General features: G+C 50.7%; 1 protein-coding gene across 1 annotated transcript in view; it reads right to left on the bottom strand.

Annotated features, from left to right (window-relative positions):
- Positions 1–16,043: 16,043 nt before the first annotated feature.
- Positions 16,044–20,601, bottom strand: part of LOC135897895 (serine/threonine-protein kinase Pink1, mitochondrial-like) — an 88,024-nt gene continuing 83,466 nt past the window's right edge. Inside the window, exon 9 of the mRNA XM_065426580.2 lies at positions 16,044–16,883. Coding sequence (XP_065282652.1) covers positions 16,368–16,883 — 516 coding nt within the window. The 3' untranslated portion in view covers positions 16,044–16,367. The remainder of the gene's footprint in view (positions 16,884–20,601) is intronic.

Below are 20,601 nucleotides of genomic sequence, written 5' to 3' on the forward strand. Positions count from 1 at the left end.
CACACAGCTCACTACTACATTTTGGCATAACATCGAGCACTCAGCTCCTTACGACAAGTACGACACGAGCACGACACAAGCAGTCGGCAAACGCTGCTTATAAGCTCTCCGCTTGACGTCATAGTTCGACGTCATCGCTCGGCGTGGACGGAGTGCGAGTGGTCGGAAACGTTCGTCCATTCATTGTAAACTTGCCGCCGCCCCGCAGTACAGCCCACACACACAAAGGCTAACACGTTCGCGCCTACACACACAAAGGCTAACACGTTCGAGGGCCCCGTGGACGGAAATGTTCGTGTTGCACACACACACAGCTCTCAGTGCCGCACAGCTCTCGGTGTTGACGTCAGAGGGCTTTGTAGAACTGTGCGCCGTCTCGGGTGGCGCGGCGGCGCACCACATTCCAGAGCTGACCGCGCGCCACGTGGCCGCCGGTCATCCGTAGTTCTCAGAAGGCGCCTCGTCTGGGGGGCTTGGAACACGCGCAGCGGGCTGAAAGCCGGCACGTTGCCACCCCGTACGGCCATTCCTAACAGCTCCTCCATGGCCCGGAAAATCTCGCCTGGCCAGTGCTGGCAACCGCTGGGCAGGAAGAGAATGGCTGGCGAGCAAGATGACGGCTTTGCTCTCTGCAATCCCTGCGTACTTGGAATGCCTTCAACCATCTCACAACAACTGGCACAGAAGAGTCGACCCGGCAACACAATACCGCTCAGCGTTCAAACGCCCGGAATTAGCTGCTAACCCACCAGGCCTCCTATCACAATTTCCATGCAAGTCACTCAACTGGAAATCCCAAATTTTGCCCCATAATTTCGTGCCACCAAAGCGAGCGTTCACGTTCCTCCCGAGTTCGACCAAACCCGACCGTCGCGCTGCAGAAGTGTTGGCCGAGTTGGCCGTCTCTTCGTGAAGTATAGCGACATTCTCCTCCTCCTCGTTTCTCCTCTCTTTCACGCTTCCTCCTCGACCATGGCGCTACCTACAACACTCGAGCGCAGCAACGGCGCCGGCATGCGCTCCTCGCCACTCTGCAGACGCTTCTCGAGGAGGGAGGGAGGGAAAACTTTTGAGTCTTTCGAGAGTTTCGCGGTTATGAGGTCTCCGTCGTCTTCATCTTCTTGGCGCTGGCGACTGGAGACTTCTCTTCAGCAAGGGTGGGCCCCTATTCCAGGGCTCCACTGAGTCGCGCTGCATCGCTCGCGTGCTGCACTAGGGCCCTTTGGGCCGTGAGCTCGCTGCTGGTGAGCCGACTCTCCCATTGCTCCGCACTCGGGTGTTCGTGTTTGTGGAATGCTTTGTTGCGTTCGCACTCCCAGGTGATGTGGTAAAGTGTACGTTTGGCACCGCACCAAGGGCAGGTGGCCCTGTATTGTGTCGGAAACATCTTATTGAGCACGTGTAAGTTGGGGAAGGAGTTTGTCTGTAGTCTGCGCCAGCTGGTCGCTTCCTCCTTTGAGAGGTCTTTGTGTGGTGGCGGATATCTAATTCTAGTTCCTCTATGTAAGTTCAGGGTCTCTGCGTATCCCCCCTCGCAAGCCTGTAGGTGGGTCTCCGGGGCATTCGACCACCCAGCTCGGAACGCTTCACCTCGAGCTAGGCTGTCTGCCCTTTCGTTCCCCACTATGCCTACGTGACCCGGGATCCAGATTAGTTTGTGTCGGGGCTTTTCCTTCTCGGCGGAGGTGGCTCCGCTGAGTATTCTGAGGGCAGTTTTGCTGATTCTGCCTCTCGTGTAGTTTCTGCACACCTCTTTTGAGTCCGTCAGAGATCGGCCTGTTCTATAACCTTCCGCTGCCGCCAGCGCTACGGCAATCTCCTCGGCCTCCGCTGTGCCAGCGACCTTTGCTGTGGCATACGTGATGGGGTTTCCTTCCCTATTAACCACTACCGTCGCGGCTACGCGTTCTCTTCCGTGTGGATATACGGCGGCGTCCGTGTATACTGTATTGTCTAGCTGGGCTAGCGTTCTCTCAACATATTCGGCCCTAGCTTTTCGCCTGTTTTCGTGTAAGTTGGGATCCATATTTTTTGGCAGTGGTCCCACATTAATGGTTTTTCTGAGGTGGTCCGGTACGTCCGCGTATCTGTCTGCCAGTCCGCTCGTATCCAGACCCAACCTCCTCAGGAGCGCTCGTCCCGTAGGGTTGCCTCTGAGTCTCGCGGTTTGCGTACCCAGCAGAGCCTCGGCGAGCTCGCTGAAGGTGTTGCTGATGCCCAGCTGGAGCAACTTCTCGTTCGACGTGTTTCTCGGTAGACACAGAGCCGTCTTGTACGCCTTCCTGAGGATGGTGTCTGCTTGCTCTCTTTCTGCCTTGGTCGTCACGTGGTACGGCAGGGAGTACGTGACTCGGCTGACAATTAGGCTGTTGACTAGCTTCAGAGTGTCTTCTTCTTTCATTCCGAATCTCTTTTGGGACACCCTATTGATCATGCGGCCCACCTGTTCCGCCGCCTTGCTCAGCAGGCTAATGGTGTGGCTGCACTTCCGGCTGCCTTGTAGCCACATGCCCAGGATCCTAATCATGTTCTTCTCCGGGATGTTGTGTCCCTCGAGGGTCACCTCCAGTGTCGCTTGCGTTGGGTGCTTGCCGACCCTGAGGAGCTCCGACTTCTCCGTGGAGCATCGCAGTCCCCTTTCTCTGGTGTAGTTTTCCACGCAGGTCGCCGCTTCCTGCAGTTTTTCTTGCTTCTCTCCGAGGGATCCTTGGGTGACCCAGATTGTGACGTCGTCGGCGTATATCGCGTGCTGGATGCCTCGGATCTCCTTAAGTTTTCTTGCGAGGCCAATCATTGCCACGTTGAAGAGGACGGGCGATATGACAGATCCTTGGGGTGTGCCCTTGCACGGCGTGGGGAAGACGTTGCTTCTCAGCTCGCCCAGCCCCACCGTCGCCGTTCTGTTGCTCAGGAAGTCCCTGACGTAATCGTGCACTCTCTTCCCGCAGTTGGTGTTGTTGATGCCCTCCATGATGGCCGCGTGGCTCACGTTGTCGAAGGCCCCCTTTATGTCGAGGGCCATGACGACGTTTTCGCCCGTTTTCGGCATCGTCTCGAGCACTTCCTCCTTGAGTTGGAGCAGCACGTCTTGCGTTGAGAGGTTGGCTCTGAAACCGTACATGCTGTCCGGGTACCATCGCTCGTTTTCCAAGTGGGACTGGATTCTCTTCGTGATCACTTTCTCGTACAGCTTGCCCAGGCACGACGTTAGGGATATCGGCCTGAGATTTTCTATTTGGAGTTTCTTCCCTGGCTTCTGAATCATTACAACGACGGCGTGTTTCCACTCCGCCGGAACTCTTCCTTCTTGCCAGAGCTTGTTGAGGTAGGCCGTCAGTTGGTCGATGGCCTCGTCGCCGACATTTCTGATTAGCGAGTTCCGGATTTTGTCCGCCCCCGCCGCCGTGTTCTTGGTGGCCGATCTTATCGCCTCGACGACCTCTTCTCTCATGATGGGTCGGTCCGTAGTAGGGTTTTCTTCGCCGCGGTATTCTTCCTTGTAGCTCTCGACCTGCTCTTTGCCGTAGCATTTGACCCGGACTTCCTCAAGGAGTTGCTCGTCTGTGCCTTCGTACTGGTGGACTAGCCTCTGTATCGACTTGCTGCCTTCGGATTTGTTTTTGCTCGGGTCCATAGGGCCTTGAGGATCTGCCACGTTCTGGCCGTACTGAGGGTGCCGTTTAGCGAATTGCTAAATTGCTGCCACCCCTGTCTGGCCAGCTGCGTCGCGTACTCCTCTGTTTTCTTGGTGATGTCCGCAATTTTCTTTTTTAGCTTTCTGTTGAGTTTCTGGCGCTTCCACCTCTTGGTGAGCCCGCGTCTCGCCTCCCATAGCCTGAGGAGCCGCTTGTCCACCTCCGGCGTCTGTTCCGTCCTGTCTACTTCCTTTGTGTATAGGTCTTGGATTCGCCTGAGTTGTTGGCTCCACTCTTCCGCCGAAACGATGCTGCCTTCGATCTGCTTGCAGTGCGCTCTAAAGGCGTCCCAGTCCGTCAGCCGAGCCGTGCCAATCTTCCTCCGGACGTTGTCCGCCACCGTGCTGATCCTTATTATGTGATGGTCGCTCCCAAGGTTCTCGAGCAGGTTTTCCCATTCCGCTTGTTTGGCGCCCCTGATAAAGGTTAGATCGGGGCTCGTGTCTGGACTGACGCTATTCCCCTGCCTGGTCGGTTGGTTCTCGTCGGTTAGCAGCTCGCACCCTACGTTCTCTGCCGCCGTGCAGATGCCGCGCCCCTTTTTGTCCTCGTTAGTATAGCCCCATCTCGGACTCTTGGCGTTAAAGTCGCCCGCAATGATTAGAGTATTCTGCCCCGCTAACTTTTTCGCCTCCGCAAAGAGCCTAATAAAGTTCCCCTTTGTTTGTCGGGGTGGGCTATATAGATTTACGATGTAGGTGCTCTTGGCTTTTCTTTTCTTTTTGGGAATTATCTCCGTGATTACGTGCTCTATTTGGGTATCCTCTATCTCTCTGTGTGCTATGGCTACTATTTGTTTGCTTATGAGGGTCGCGGTGCGGCCGCTCTCTTGACATGTGTAGCCCCTGAGCGTTGGGGTGCTGTTTGTTTCTTGCAACATGATTACATCTGGTGGGGTTCCTCTGGTGTATATGAATTGCTGTAGGAGGCCCTGCTTGCGCTTGTACCCCCTGCAGTTCCATTGCCAGATTTCTAAGTGTTGTTGTTTCCGTTCTGCCATGTCTGATTATTGTTGGTTGCGTTGGGGGTTTCTGCGCCGAACCTACGTTCGTTGTATAGTCTGTCTCTGGCGTCGTTGGTGGTTCTTTGCGTATTCTGATTCTTTACGTAATTTCGGAAACTCTGCTCTTGCAGGGCAAACTTTTGTTGTGTTTGCTGTATGTCGCTTTGCATCTGTTGCATTTGACTTTGCATCTGGCTCTGTAGATTCATTATGAGACTTCGGAGGTCGTCAATGGGGTTCCTCTTCTCGTTGTTTTGTTGTGCCAGCTCCATGGTCTGGGGTGGCGGAGAAGGTGTGCTGGTCGATGTGTAACCTGCCCTCATTTCTTGTTTTTCCCTGATTAAGTCGTTTAGCTGTTTTTTTAATTGTCTCGATTCCTCGCGACTTTGCTCGAGTTCGCGCCTGAGACTTTTGATTTCTTCAATTAGTTGTCTGTCTTGTGTTGTTTGTGTGTTGTTCGAGTGCGGTGCAAAAAGCGATTTGGGAGGGCCGTCTCCCCAGCTCACCTTAACTCCTTCGCCGCTCTTCTTTTGCTGCTGTTTCTGCTGCAGCTGCTTCTTGTCGGTGTTGCCCAGGGGTGGGTATGACTCGTCCCGGACGGACCCTCGGCTTCGGCTTCGGCTCCTGCCGCGGCTGCGGCTCCGCGATCCGCCCCGGCCCGGGCCCTGGCTCTCGTCCCGGAACCATCGTGGTCTTCTTCCTCGGCTTCGGCTTCTGCTGCGCCGTAGCTGCTGCTGGGTGCCCCATCGCAGCTCGCTCGCTGACTTGAGGCGTTGTTTGCAGTCTCTCGTACCCACCGCGTGGTCGCCGCCGCATAGCAGGCACTTGGGCGTGCACTGGTGCACCTCCTCCGGGTTTTGGCAGCCGCATTGCCTGCAGGTCCTGGTTTCCGGGTTCGGGCAGACGTCCATTCGGTGCCCCTGTTGGCCGCAGGCGTAGCACACCTGCCTCGTTGGCCGATACGGGTAGCACCACATCTCCCCACCGTAGTACAGCACCTGCTTCGGGAGGATGGGTCCGTCGAAGGTGATGACGGCCGTGCTGGATCTCCCAAGCATTCTGGCTGCAAGGACCTTCACGCCTTGCGTGCGGACTCTGAGGTTGGTCTTGAGTTCTTCCGGCGAGGTCCCCTGGTCCACGCCGTGGATGACCCCGCGCAACGTGCCTTCCGGCGCCGCCACGTGGGCGTTGACGGCGTAGTTCTTGCCCCCGAAGCTCAGCTGCGTGATGCGCCTGATCGTCTGGGCCGCCTCTTCGTTGTCGGTGCTGCTGATGATGATATTTGATCCGTTGCGCAGTCGGATGATGAGGTCTTCCGCCTTACATCCTTGCTGGGTGGCAGCAACCACCGCTCGCGCCACCTGGTGCGTCTGCAGGCTTTTAACAGCTAGTCCCCTCGGCCGAAGGACTATCTTAAGGTCGTCTCTGGGGAGCGGCGGCAGTCTCCTCCTCGGCGCTCCTCCTCCTTCTCTCTTCTTCTCCGGCGCAGTTGACGCACCATTTGTGACCTTCGCCGCGCCTGGGGAATTTTCATTCCCCGACGTTCCTGCCAAAACTTGCTGCTTGTTATCGCTGCGTTGGCGTCGTTTCTGCCTTTTTGACATGGCGATTTCCCAATCTGTGTCGGTTCCGCCATTGTTGCTTACTTCTGAGCTTTGTGTCGATGGGGTGCTGCTGTCTAGGGCTTGGTGGCTGCCTGCCGCCGCGGGTCCACCGCGGACTAGCTGCTGCTCGGGAGCCGCCTCGGTGGTGTCTTGGAGGTCTTCCTCCATGTTTTCTTGCGATTCGGCTGAAACTCTTGTCGGGCCTGTCACTGAGGGTCGGTCGTAGATGGGATTGCTTGCTTGGGACATCGCTCCGGGTCTTCTCTACCTCGGGCCGAGGCCGGGGAGGCCGCGGATTCCCGCTATTGCTCTGGGTTTTGTTAGGCTTACTACCCGGTTGGCCACATGGCAAATTCAAATGCCGATAAAATCCAGAATATTGGACCCACCGGTTTGAATTTGGGGTCCTCGTGGTCCTTTTCACTTCCGGCGTCGATCCCAGCCAAAATTGTGGTGGTCCAGTAGGGTTGAACGGGTCAAAAAGCCCAAAAACTACGGAAAACTAGCACCGGCAGCAATGGCTCGAGCGTCGTCGTCTTCTTCTCACGCTTCTCGAGCAAAAATGGCGGTGAATCACGGCGCGAGGGGCCACGTGATGTTATTTGGCCAATAGCCACGCGGCGTCGGCTTCGGCCAGAGCGCGCGAAGAGGAGGCGGCATTCTTCAAAGCGTGCCGCTACTTCACGAAGTTTAAAGGGATTTAGGCCGCGCTAATACCTCTCAATTTTCGGAAAGTAGCGCCATTCTTAGATCTTTCCGCCACCCCGCTCTCCTCGACGTTTCCTCCTTCGCGCCTCCCGTCGCCCCAGCCTCCGCTCCCCTATTGGCCAATCTGTGTCACGTCAGAGCAGGCGCCGCGCTCTTGTATATTTTTTCTTTCCAGCGCGGAAGCAGGCGCCGAGCTTTTTGTATATTTTATCTTTCTGACGCGTTCCGACCGCCATAGTTGGCCCTGCGCGACGACAGTACACACATACGGACTGATCGAGTGTGTTAGGGACGAGAACTTAAATGTAAATGCCGTGCTACTGCGCCTTCGGTTGCCGCAACCTACACTGCGACGGCAAAACCATCCGGCGAGCGCATAGCACAAAGAAAAGTGTGGATACATAGGATCAGGCGGGCTGACTTCGAGGAATGGCAAAATACGCACGTATGGCTTTGCGAAGTGCCACGGTTCCTCACAATCTCTTCTTTCGAGCCTAGTTCAAGCCTGCCGCTTCGAAAAAGTGTACGTGTTCGTGCTGTGCGTGCTTTTAACGCGTTTGACTTTTTTTCAAATGTGCTCTCTTTCATTCATGTAGTTTCATCTTGCGGAGAAAGTCTACGTATCTGCAGCTGGCCTGTGACATAAAAGTGACTTTATTCATGCTATGTTTTGAGCTCCCCCAGGAGTTAGCACATTCTCGATGCATTTGCAAGGCTCACTTTGGCTTACGGATGCAGTCGTTTAGCTTCGAGTGTACGCCCACATCAGGGGCGTAGCCAGGGGGGGGGGGGGCTTATGGGGCTTCAGCCCCCCCCGAAATTTCTTCGTGCTGTCCATGCACCTCCGACCAAAGCGACCCCCGGCGCCGGAAATCACTCAGGGTTTTGTCTAGAATGTCTTTTTGAAGCTCGAAAAGACATTTAACCGCGAAGATTGCGAACTCGGGCTGGATTTCGTGGCAACGCCCATACACCGGCAGTCACATAACGCCAAGCAGTCCCATCCGAGCACAATGTTTCAAGGGCGCTTTGATGGTGAGTGGGCTCGCCGCGGCATCTCACTGAGGCCACCGAATCTATGGAGCGCATGGATATCAATTGCGAAACTTTATGGGTATAAATCTCATAAGCTCTTGATGTGAAACGTGCATTGACATTTCCAAAGTTGTGCTTTAAATTTTCAATTGCGGAACTTTGTGGGTTTAATGTTGTTATAAACATTTGACGCCAAAGGTCCATTGACTTTTCTAAAGTCTTACATCGGAACATACAACGAGACAAGCCAAATCAACACACTAGCAGACGAGTTGACAAAGCACGCAGCGAGGTCCAATGAGACGATGTGTTGGGGTGGTTCATTTGTGCCGTCATGTCACATAAAAAAATATCAACACTTTTTTAACCTACGCCAGAACAACCATGTCAAGACACTAAAGCCAGCCAAAGTAACTACGTTCTTATTTATTTTTTCTACTTTGACTTTTATTCGCCGATAACACATTGAGTCTCTTCAATTTTTTTTTTGTTCTCGCTACCCTACCCGCGGGCTGCCAGAGCGAGCCAGAGCGCATATGTTTTTCTCGTATGGCTCCGACCAACGCGCGGTGCACTTCGGTGGGCGTTCGGTTTGCTCTGGCCGAGTGGATTTTCACCTGACAGAGTTTTGGAAGCTTTCTGGCTAGCAGACGAGAAAAAAAAAAAACAATGGTCGCTCGCGGCATCACTGCGGGGACTCGAAGGATTGCACCGCGTTCCTTGAGCGGAACTTTTCCGGAAAGTCTTGTTTCGCCGGTGTAGGATACTGAGCAATATGCGTATGGTTTTCAGTGGGCCAATCGTCTCATGTTTTCTTCGGTATTAATTCTGTAGCCCCATTAGGTGCCCGATGTAGGCATTCGATTCTGGCCAACATACTTTCCTATGCGTTTTTTTTCCACTTAGGTGCCTCCGCCCCACAGAAAAAAAATACATTGTTGCGGCGCAGCGAATTGTCGCATGGTGAAAGTTCGATTTTGATACTTCTTTTGCGGAAAGTAATGGGCGACGGGACGCTTCAGTTTCCGGATACGTTTATTGTATTATTGCGAAAGCAATTATATGGACACTCCAGGCGCATTCCTGCCATCGCCCTCATGTTTGGTATAAAGTCCAAGGGTGATAAAATCGTGACCACGCGCTGCATGCTGTATGTGCGAGTGAAAGCGTAGGGGGGGAGGTGGAATGGGTGAGCCGACGATGGTGGCTCAGTCTTGTGTGCGCAAAGGAGAAAAGCGGGAAGCAAGCGCGCCGCCTTCCATCGCGCGCAATACAAGGGAGTAGATGGAATGGGGGTGGAATCTAGGATTCTCTGAATTTATGATTGTGCAACATGTTTATTTGCCTTGTTTGACGCATTATATACAGTTACTTCTTCTTACATACATAGACTTATTGGAGACTTATACCTATACTTAAATTTCTTGTTGTGAGGTTTTGTGTAACATGCAGTGAACTATGTTTCCAGTGACACTTTTTTGTCCTTTATCAAGCCGTATTTTCACATTTGTATATCCCATTGTATCTTTGCATTTCTAATGTACGAGGGCGAGTCAAATGAAAGTGCGCCTACCCTAACCGCGCAATAATGGTTCGGTTCATTATCTGCGAGGCATGTGCGTAGGAGAACGGCATGTCTCATTTACAAAAGTTACACGCAGGTGTGAAGATAAATGTTCTTTAATGCTCTGATACACTGGGTTGAATATGGTTGCGTCACATAATGGACACTTCAAAAGTTGAACAGCTCGGTGTCGCGAAGTTTTTGACAGCTAAACGTGTTTCCGAAACAGAAATTAATCGCCGTATGGCTTCCGTTTACGTTGAACACGGCATTTCATTGACCACTGTGAAGCGTTGGAGCAAACGGTTTAAAGGACGTTGTAAAGACATTCCAAGACCGGGCCAAAACCATCGTGCAATCACCCCCCACACAATTTCAAAGGTTCATGAGCTGATGAAACAAGAACGGAGGATAAGCATCGATGAACTGGCAGACCGTCTGAACATCAGTCACGGTTCGGTTCACGCCTTAATTCATGAGCTTCTCCGTTATCGGCTCTTTGGTGCGCAATGAATCTCAAGATTTTGATCCATAGCGAGAAGACGGAGAAGTTTCGCGCTGCCTTGACTCATCTGATCGGGTATCACAATGAGGATGACGACTTCATGTTTGCAATTGTGATCGGGGACGAACCTTGGTGCCACTACTACGAGCCTGAAACACGACGGCAAAGCTTACAGTGGAAACATTCGAATTTACTACGCCCAAAGAATGCAAAGGCCATCATTTCCGCTGGAAAGGTGCTGTTGACTTTTCTTTCGGTCGTCAGGGTCCATTACTGATAGAATTTGCTAAATCTTGAGAGGCTATCAATTGTTTCCGATATTGTGAAACGCCAGAACGGCAGTGTGTCGCAATCAAGAACGAACAACGTGGAAAATTGACAAATGGGGTCATCTTGTTCCCCGACAATGCCTGTCCCCACGCCGCTTATGTGGTTAATACAAAACTGGCAATGTTCAAGTGGGAAACGCTGCAGCATCCGCCATACAGCTCAGACCTGTCACCTTGCGACTTCTACATTTTGAGGCAACCGAAAAAGCAGCTCAAGGGAACCAGATACAGACTTTTTGAAGCAGCAACCCAAGGAGTTTTATAAGACGGGAATCACGCGACTCGTTAGTCAATGGGACAAATGTCTAAATTCTCATGAACACTACTTTTAAAAAAAATACCCCGTTGTTGGCTCACATTCATTTGACTTGCCCTCGTATATCTTGCAGAATTCCTGCTTTTTATACGTGCCCTCTGTTGCGACTGATTTCGGTGCAATTACTTACGATACACGACCGGTGACAGCTGCTTCTGCGAAATACATTAAAACAAATTACAGCGTCATTGAGATTTTTCACTGGCCATTGCATATATACAAGAATGTAAGCACGGTTCTTGAATGACAAAGTTTCATTAACATATTTGTCCTCAACTTGTTCAGTTCATTGCCTTTTAATTTTTCATATCAGTGGCATGCACTGCTTTCCTGGTTTCGAAATGATATAGTTCTAAAGTTCGTGTGATATTTTCTTTACTTAAATAGACAAAAATATGGAAGCATTGATATCAGTTATTTTGGGCAATATTTTTGGCACATACGAGTATATTCTTTTATGAAAAAATACATATTTTATTGTTTTGACTGTGCGTAGCGTTCAAGAATTCGTTTGCAGCATTTTTGGCAATGACAATGCAGTTATTATTCATGGATTTGATCCCTTGACAAATTGTTTAAGAGGAAGCTTTAGCTCGGGCCCAATCCGACGCGGCCTATTCAAATACTTGTAAAACGCAGAAACCCTTTTCTTAGATAATCCTGCTAATCGCTTTTATTGAAATTCGTTGCATTTGAGAGAGAAAGTTAAATCCTAGTTCTTTTGGAAACACAACTTCGATTTAGGGCCTGAATGTTGTTTAAAATATTTTGAAAAATTCGAATGTTTGAAAATATAGAAGCACGACGTTTACAAACTAATAGCTATGCATGAATAACAGACATTGTGGTTCTGTAAACGGCATCTATTATAACAGTCAAAGTGGACAAGTTTGCTATGTCAATTTGTATCTTACGTGAATTGGTTACGTTGTGTACAAGGGTTCTGCACAAGGCGTATTTCCACAATACTACATTTTTTTGAGATTCATGTGTAACATATCCATTTTGTCCGCTGTAGATGTACTATCAGATGCAATTCACAGAATTGTGATATTTTTCATTGTTGAGTCACGGAGTTTTCAACATGATAGTTTCGTTTTCTGAAAATTTTCGATTTGGCCAATTTTTAATAAATAATTGACCACCTAAATAAAAAATTTTAAACCAGTAGTCACTAGAATTAAACTTTTTCTTTTAAATGCAACAACAAAATTTCTGGCTACGCCACTGGCCCCATGCATATATATATATATATATATATATATATATATATATATATATATATATACACACACACACACACACACACACACACACACACACGGGGCCAGTGGCGTAGCCCCCCCCCCCCCCCCCCCGAACAAAATTTCTGGCTACGCCACTGGCCCACATGTATTGATTTGGTTTGAGGTAATTAACCTTTTTAACGTCCCGAAGCGACTAAAGCTATGAGGGAGGTCGTAGTCGATGGCTCCGGATAATTTTATTTAGGTCGCCTGAGGATGTTTAACGTGCACTCTGATCGTATATACTTGTACGTGGGCCGGTAAATTTCTTGTTGGCGTTTCGTAATTCTCGCGCGGGCGCGGTAGCGCTGCGCCAGAAGTTGGCGCCTCTGCCCGATTGTATTTCTTTATTAGATTTTATTTACTAGTTGTAACAACGTGTCATTGTTTCGTATTATTGACGGCGCCTCCAGGGCACCACATGGAACACTTGTAACGTCACGTGCTCTCCAGAGGCCTCTGTTAGCCGTTACATATGCCCTCCTGGAGCAGTACTTGTCAAAAAAAAAAAAGAAATCTGTAGTCGCAATTACCGAAGCACCCCGCAAAGAAAAAAGCGCCCCGGGACAGCTGCAACATACCGCGTCCGTGCGAGGTGAATTACGGAACGTCAATGAGGAATCTCTCCACGGGCATCTTGCATTTCGCCTCCATCATGGCTGCTGCCGGACGCATCGTCAATATTGGAGGCATGAGCAGCGGCTACTCTCACGATTTGTGTGCAGGATTATAATGGCCGAGAAAGGCCGCAAAGGACCACAGGCCCACTGATAAGGATTAACAATTTTATGCGTCCGATTAAGTAAATGGGTATCACATGCGTCATTGTACTGTATATGAACCTACGAAACCACGTACACATACTTGCACGCTGTCAAAACCTGAAACTCTGGTAATTACGCGCGTTTGAGCACACTGCGTGCATGCGTTGTTTCAGCAACACGAACGCTCAACGTGCGTGTGCAGTACGCCTAAATTATGGTCATTTTCTCTATTTTTTCCGCAATTCCAACACGACATTCTTAAGGCCAGTTACCGACTGACGAAGTAAGGTCTCGATTGAAAAAACTGCTCCGCAGTGCTCGAACGGACTTTTCCGCGGATTTCCTCCGGTAGCGTGTTAGCCGTCGTCTGCTACGGCAGGGCCAGCACGGGCGGCGCCGAGCGGAGGAGGGAAGTGTTTGGCGCTACTTTTGTAGATTGATCGGGTCCGCAAGGCTATATCACAGCACCTTGCCCGTGGACAGGGCGGTACCACCAGGTGGGCCCTGCAGCTATTTGCAGCTGCGTCACTTCACGGCTACTGTATGCCCTCCCTCTTGTGGCGCTGCCCCCACCCCGCCTGCGGAAACTGGAGCTACAGCATCGGTCAGCAATACGGCTCTGTCTTGGCGTTCCCCGAACCTCACAAGTGGCCGCCACTTTGGCTGAGGCAGGTGCCTTGCCCCTGTCATTACTCTTCCTACAGCAGGGGCTACGACACATTGATCGCCTACACCATGCCGCAGATGGTCAAGCACTCCTGACCCGCCTACGCTCACGGCCAGCATCACACATGGGACGGCTGTATGTCTTCTATAAGGAAGTCATAGGGGACATGCCTGCAAACGCTGTACAGCCTCGCCCACCACATCGACCACCAATCCCTATCTCGACGGAGCTGTCAGGTATTTCGAAGAACCGTTCCCCAACATGTGCCCTACAGCAGACGGCAGCCTCTCTCCTTCAAGAGAGACGTGGGGACCACCTTCACATCTTCGTCGATGGATCCGTGATACCGGAGACTGGCTCATCCACAGCAGCCTGCGTTGCACCGGCCCTACGAAAGAGCAAGCTGTGCCGTCTCCCGGGGTACGCAAGTTCTACCGCAGCAGAGTTAGCAGGACTCCACCTTGCTGTGGCCCTACTTGCAGAGGAGCTACCAGCGACCCCGGCAGCCATCTTCTGCGACTCCAAGGCGGCGATGTTCTGCCTGCAGAACCCTGACAGGGCTAGCCTTGGGGTAGCGCTACTCTCCTCAAGACTGACGGCCCTTCAGGACGCAGGATGCTCAGTATCTCTGCATTGGCTACCGGCACACGTGGGGATCCCGGGCAATGAAGAGGCGGACACTCTTGCAAAAAGTGCCCACCACTCAAGCGTCCCCCTCAGCCCTGCTGTAACGGCCGCAGACTTCTCGGGGCACAGGCTGCGCCGGCACATCATCGCCTGCTACCCGGACAAACGGGTATCCCCGGGCCGGCCTCCACGGCCTCTTCCACAGCACGGCCTCCTACGAAGGGGTGCCTCGTTGCTGCTCCGACTGCGAGTTCGCTGCTACTGGACGGCAGCCCGCCGGCACCGCCTTGGGAAAGCCACCTCGCCAGCCTGTGCCTCCTGTGGTGAACCAGAAACTCTGGAACACCTCCTGCTGGCCTGCCCTGCTCACCTGCAGCACCGCGGTCGACTTCTGCAAGAGTTCCACCGCCTGGGGCTCCCATGTTCACGACAGGAAGATATCCTCTTCCCCTGTCGTAATCAGCTACCTTCCCAAGTGTCGTCGAGTACCTCGACTCGTCGGGGCTCTCGGCGAGACTATAGGACATTTCTTCAGAGACGGATGGCCTAACGGCCATCCCACCCCCTCGGGCTTCCTGATCGGCCACTACTTCGCTTCCATCTCTACGACCCTCAACCTTTCTCCCTCCTACCCTCTCTCTCTTTTAACCCCATCCCCTCCACCCTGCTGGCGCTGAGCCGTGCTCCCGCATGGGTTGCAGAAAATAACGCTGGCCTTCTCTCCTTCCCCTCAAGAACCACTTCTCGGGATTTTACGCGTCCGCGTCACCGGAGGGCGTCCAGAGGGAAAGGAAAAAAAGAAAAAAGAAAGCAAGAACCAAAAGTGAACATCATCTGCGCTCCCTTTCTACAATCTCCCTCTCTTCCTCAGCGAGGGCGGAAATGCGCCGCGGAAGCAGCGGTAGGTGCCCCGACAATGCGTATAGCTGTGCCGCTTGAGACGAAGCTGCAAATTTTACAATACCCGAAGCAGCAGCTCGCGCAGTCGATCATACCTATTCTGAAAACCGTGAGCGCCATGATCACGAAGTCTAGAACCAGTGGCCATGCCGATGAACGGAAGCGGCGGGTTTTGAGCGCTTGGGCAAAACTCCCATGTATGAAACCAACACGGTGGCAGCCGCTGACATTGCCGAACTCTGGGAGCACGTCGCTACGGGCGATAAAATAGGTGGTGCTTCGAGGAGTTTGTGACTGAGTGCACATGGCGCTGCCTCGTTCTGCGACGATTCCGCGGGGCGATTGTTGTCGCGACAGACGGCGGCGAGATTGACATTGAAACCGACCCCAATGTTCACCCAAAGTGCACTGTCGTCGATAGGGTTGCCCATTGTTTTCAAGTACGCTAAATTATAGGCAGTGTTGGCGCAGCCGCTGGACGTGATGCACACCGCGGTTGTGAGCCGGAAACTTCCGCGAAAGCAATTGCAGATTTCTGATTACTTCAGCGCGCCTAACGTTTGACATGCTATTTGGAGGTATAAATAAACGTTTCATTTTCACAACTTTCTTTCTCAACATCAATTCTTTATCGTAAGTGGCAAGTTTGGTTTTAAAGCTACGAAGGCATGTTTGGCAGCTTTTTTTCCCCCCTTTTTTTTACGGCCGTCCAGATAGCGATACTCGGTTATAACGATCGGATTTCTCGTTCTTCTTTACATCGTTATAAGTAGACTGCACTGTAGTAATCTGACCGACCTAAACTGACCTGCTCGGCCTTGCAAGGAATGGAGGTGTATGTGATGTGTAAAAGTGCAAAGTGCAAGGAAGGAAGACACTTGTGTGAAAAAAAAATAGGCAATAAATAATTCTTCAGGTGTCCCTGTAGGTGCTCTGCAAACTGTAAAAGTGTATTTTTCAGCCATGCGGTGTCAGGCTTTCACACTTTCTTCACACCACAGCTCCATGCAGTAGCTGCAAAATGTCTTGTGAAAGACACATAGTTAGATTGATATCTTTATTGCACACTCTCTCTACATCGTTGATTCTTAACAATCTTTGGAACTCTAGTTTGCCACTGCATCTGCATATTTATTAAGCTCTGCAAGAAAATGCTCACTTTTTGTTTTGTTGTGTAGTTGTCCAACACTATATGTACTTGCATGTTAAGCTGATGCGCCATTTAAGTGCTAGCTTCGAAACATTCCAGCCAGGAATTTGGCTACAGGTACTCAAGACGAAAAAATATATATGCTCAGCACATAGCAGTGCATGGGGCAACAAAAGGGTCTTAATTTTTTTTCCAAACACTTGCTAGTTTAATGTTAGTTGCAGGTCTGGTGAGCCCAGATATAACGGAGTGCTTCGAGCGCTTGTGGCAAGCTGACTCTAGACAGCAGGACCTTTGCAAGCTCAAGAGACATTGAATTAAGCTTGGGTTTGCCGAAATGTGAGGCTGTGTGATCCGATGTGACGACAGTGTGAATGGCCTCTGGGATGCCCATCATCCTTTCACCTAGTCCCCTGTCCCTAGTCTCCTCTGGAAAATCCTTGCTGTGAATCGCAGCTCTGCGGTCCACATCTGCGTGGTCCTTGGCAAGGGCGCACTCTGTTGCCAGAGTGGAAGCTCCAGGAGATGGCTGTGGAAGACTTTGCAGAGCTGCTCGAGAAACGCTCCTCCCTTTCCTGCAATCCCAGTGGCGCAAGGTGTCGGCTGCGAGGCTGCACAGCCAACGCAGCACTCGTCGTGCATCTGGGCAGTCATTAGGACCACCAAGGAGGTCTTTCGGAGCTAGAAGGAGCATCTGGCAGATGGTTGCGGCTACGGCAGGACTGGGACGCTGGGCAGTCAGAAACAGGAAAATGTTCGATATCACCCCACACTACATAATAAAAAAACAGCAATTTAATTTCGAATTATTTAAATAAATGCCACTCTGAACAGCACAGATTATACACAGTGTACACTGTAAGGCTGTCATGTTGAGGGCCCTGAGCTGCCTGCACTCCTTGTGCCAGGCTGCAGAAGATTTGTACCAATTAATGTTGTACATAAAAGCAATTACAAACTACAGTAGAACCTTGTTGATGAGATCCCATTACGTACAGTTTCCTGGCACGAATGTTCGTGATTGAGAACAGAAAAAATTACCCAACTGACATATGCTTATATTTTACTGGGTCGTCATATATTCATGGTAAGCATAATCTTTCAGCACCAACGTTCAGGACATCGCCAAAGTGCGATCATATGATGGGTCTTCCAGACCTAGATCCCATGGCAACAAAAAAATGCGTGAGGCACACGTGATCGAAAACAGTAGTCACCCTAAGCATCAGCCTCCCCGCAATGCTCACTTGCCCGTCTGATGTGAAAACGTTGGCACGCATTCAGTTTCTTATTCCAGTACCAGCAAATCCTCTGCTGGATCATCACACGTTGCATTCACAGCTATTTCTGCCAACCCTATTGCGATAAGCATCTTCAACGGTCTGTTTCACAGCACGTGGGGCATAGTGGCTTTGGAAGAGTACAGCATGCTTTTAGTAGGCGCAACCCTGACATGCCAGCTTTCCCTGCTGCAGGTGGCACAATGCGAGTGTCACATTTCGCTCCTGCGGCATCTGGTGTGGTGCACAATGCAGCTCGATTTTGTTTCGATTTCCATTCGCTGTCTTAAAACAACAGGGAAGCAATAAGAAAACAAAATGCTTCTAGGGCAGCCGAGCCCCACCAGTTTGTCGGGCGTCGGTGTCTCGTGCCACAACAATTCACACGACGCTTCGCATTAGGTAGATGTCAACTACAGTTGAATGTGTCAGTTACGGATCATGTTTCCCCAGTTAGTACACTTTTTCTCACACTTTTTCCTGAAATGTATGAACGAGGTTCTACTCTACTAGGCAATACTTGTATGTGTAGACAGATGCCAAAGGCGACAAATCCATTATAGAGCAGGCGACTTACTTAAGCACATAGTTTCTCCTGTAGAGACGTGAACATACAGTAAAACCTCGTTAAACTGCACCCATTTAAACAGTAGTTTCGTTTTAAAGTAGTGAAGTCTGTGGGGTTCTCACCCATGCTATTGGGACAAAGGAACGACAACACAGTAGTGCAAACAATCAGAAGGGCATTTATTGCACTTTTCATAGACCAATGCCTGCTAGCCGAGTTGCTATCCACAATATATGCCGATGGGCACGCGACAAATCTAAAAAGTCCGACTCACCGTGACCGGATAGCGAGCGAATATGTTCGCCCCATGCTGGACATCAACGCCTGGCCATTCGTGCGTACGGTCACGCGAACGGTGGCACATTCGAACGATCATATTCGTCCATTCCGGTATAGGCCTCGCGAGATGGGTCTCGCAGTAGCATGGATCGGTGCACGCGCGCAAAATCCACGCTGCTTGCCGACCCGAAATCAAAAAGATAGAAGAAGCTATTTACATAACAAATTCGGAACACCCACGAGTCATCCGTACTCAGACACTTCAGGCTTGCCAATGCTCCGTGTGCGCTAAGCCTCGCTTTTCCAGGATGTAGACCACGTGGCTCTTGTACCATCGAATGTCATTAAAAAAAAACACTTGCAAAAAGGCTTAGCATGTTGAACAGTTAAAACCCACTACAGCCACCATCGTCTTGTTCAAGAAAGCACGCTGCTGACGCTAGCAATCGAAATCCACGCTACCCCTACGCTTCAGTTCAAACAAAGGTCTCAAACGAAGCAAAACTGTTAAAACTATCGTTTGATGTCCCAAGAGGTCCACGTTGGGCAGCCAGATGTGGGGGTTCTACTGTGCGTGCAGCTAGGGCTGAAGGCGAGCTCCTGATCTAGCCCCACACAGTCGCTTCGTGGTACTCCCCAACCCGTAACGTGGGAATCGCGGCTATGTCGGATTCAAACGAATAAGGCAACCAGTGGCGTCAACTGTAACAACGTTTACTGCTACAAGCAATAAAGAATACTGGCAGAGGCATGGCAGAGGGAAGTCCTCTCCGTAAAGAGTAACAGTAGGCTGGCCTCGTTGCCTGGGATAGTCAGGGAAACAGAGTCACTCCCGTGTTGCGGCAGGTACTCCAGTCCGGCAGGTTAGGGGTCCGGTGGATGGATGGATGGATGGATGTTACGAGCATCCCCTTTGGAACGGGTTAGTGGGTCGTGCCACCAAGTTCTTGCTATTATTATACTGCCTAATGTCCTACCTAGGTTAAACAATGAAAAAAAAAAACCACTATGAACTGCCACGCCCAAATTTTCTGATCCCCTATTGCGAACGGTGCTTTTGTAAGCCTCCGTCTTTCGTCGTTTCCTTACTTTTCTTCATCTAATCCTCCAATCGCCTCTTACTTTCGCCTATTGCGGACATATTTGCTTTACCACTGCTCCCGCTGAACCCAAGGGCTTCAAGGAGGCCAGTGGTGCCTAAATCGACCGCTGGATAGACGTCTTCACATTCTAATAAAACATTCTCCGTCGTTTCCACAACTTTACCACAGCAAGCACATCCTTCTTCTTCCTTCTTATATCTCGCTTTATACATGCGTGTTCTAAGGCATCCCGATCTCGCTACGAAAAGTAATGAGCTTCCCTTTGAGTTATCATAAATGGTTTTTTTCCTGATTTCATTTTTTCCTCTTAAGTAGTTACTTATGGCAGGTTTCTTTTCCATTGCCGCCACCCGTGAGATTATTTCGGCCTTTCCGACTTTCCGCTTGACCTTCTTTGTTGCTGTGCTGCCCACCCTACAGGCCGCACATTTGCTGGTAAGCTTCCTAGTTCTTTTCCTCCACTGTGAATCAATGTTTTTCCTGTACAGATACCAGAACACTTTTCCAGCCCATTTACTTTCTTCCAAATTCCTCAGCCGCTATTCATAATCAATTTTACTGCGAGCTTCTCTCACTTCAAAACTAGTCCAGCCCATATCACCTTGAACAACTTCATTTGTAGTCTTCCCGTGAGCGCCCAATGTGAGGCGACCCACTGACCTTTGGTTCCCGTCGAGTCCTGATTGTACCCCTGATTTAAAGCAAACAACTGCATTTCCAAAAGTAAGTCCTGGAACCATTACACCTTTCCAAATACCTCGGAGGACCTCATACCTATTGTATCTCCATAGCGCTCTGTGCTTCATTATGGCTGCATTTCTCTTCCCCTTTACTGTTATGGTTTTTTTCCTGTGTTTCCATATATCTATTGCCTTCGTTTATCCATATACCAAGGTATTTATATTCTGTTACCCGAGGTATTTCTTGGCCCTGTATTTCCACTGTCTGTTCACTGTTTTCACTGCATACCATAACACCTGATTTTCTAACACTAAATTTCAAACCGGTATTAGAGAGAGAGAGGGTCTCCCCTGGTGGTGCTGTTTTATACCTTTTTACCTTTGCGAGGGGAATGTACTCCTCGCCTGTCAGATACCCTCCAGCGAGCCGGGGAGAAAGGCTGCGCGCGTCGCGAGAACTGGGAGAGGGCGTAGTGCACCACTCCCGTGTCTACGCCGGCTCTCGACGCGACCGCAACGACGCTGGGAAACATGGGTG

Source organism: Dermacentor albipictus, chromosome 2, assembly GCF_038994185.2.
Source record: "Dermacentor albipictus isolate Rhodes 1998 colony chromosome 2, USDA_Dalb.pri_finalv2, whole genome shotgun sequence".
Lineage (NCBI taxonomy): Eukaryota > Metazoa > Arthropoda > Arachnida > Ixodida > Ixodidae > Dermacentor > Dermacentor albipictus.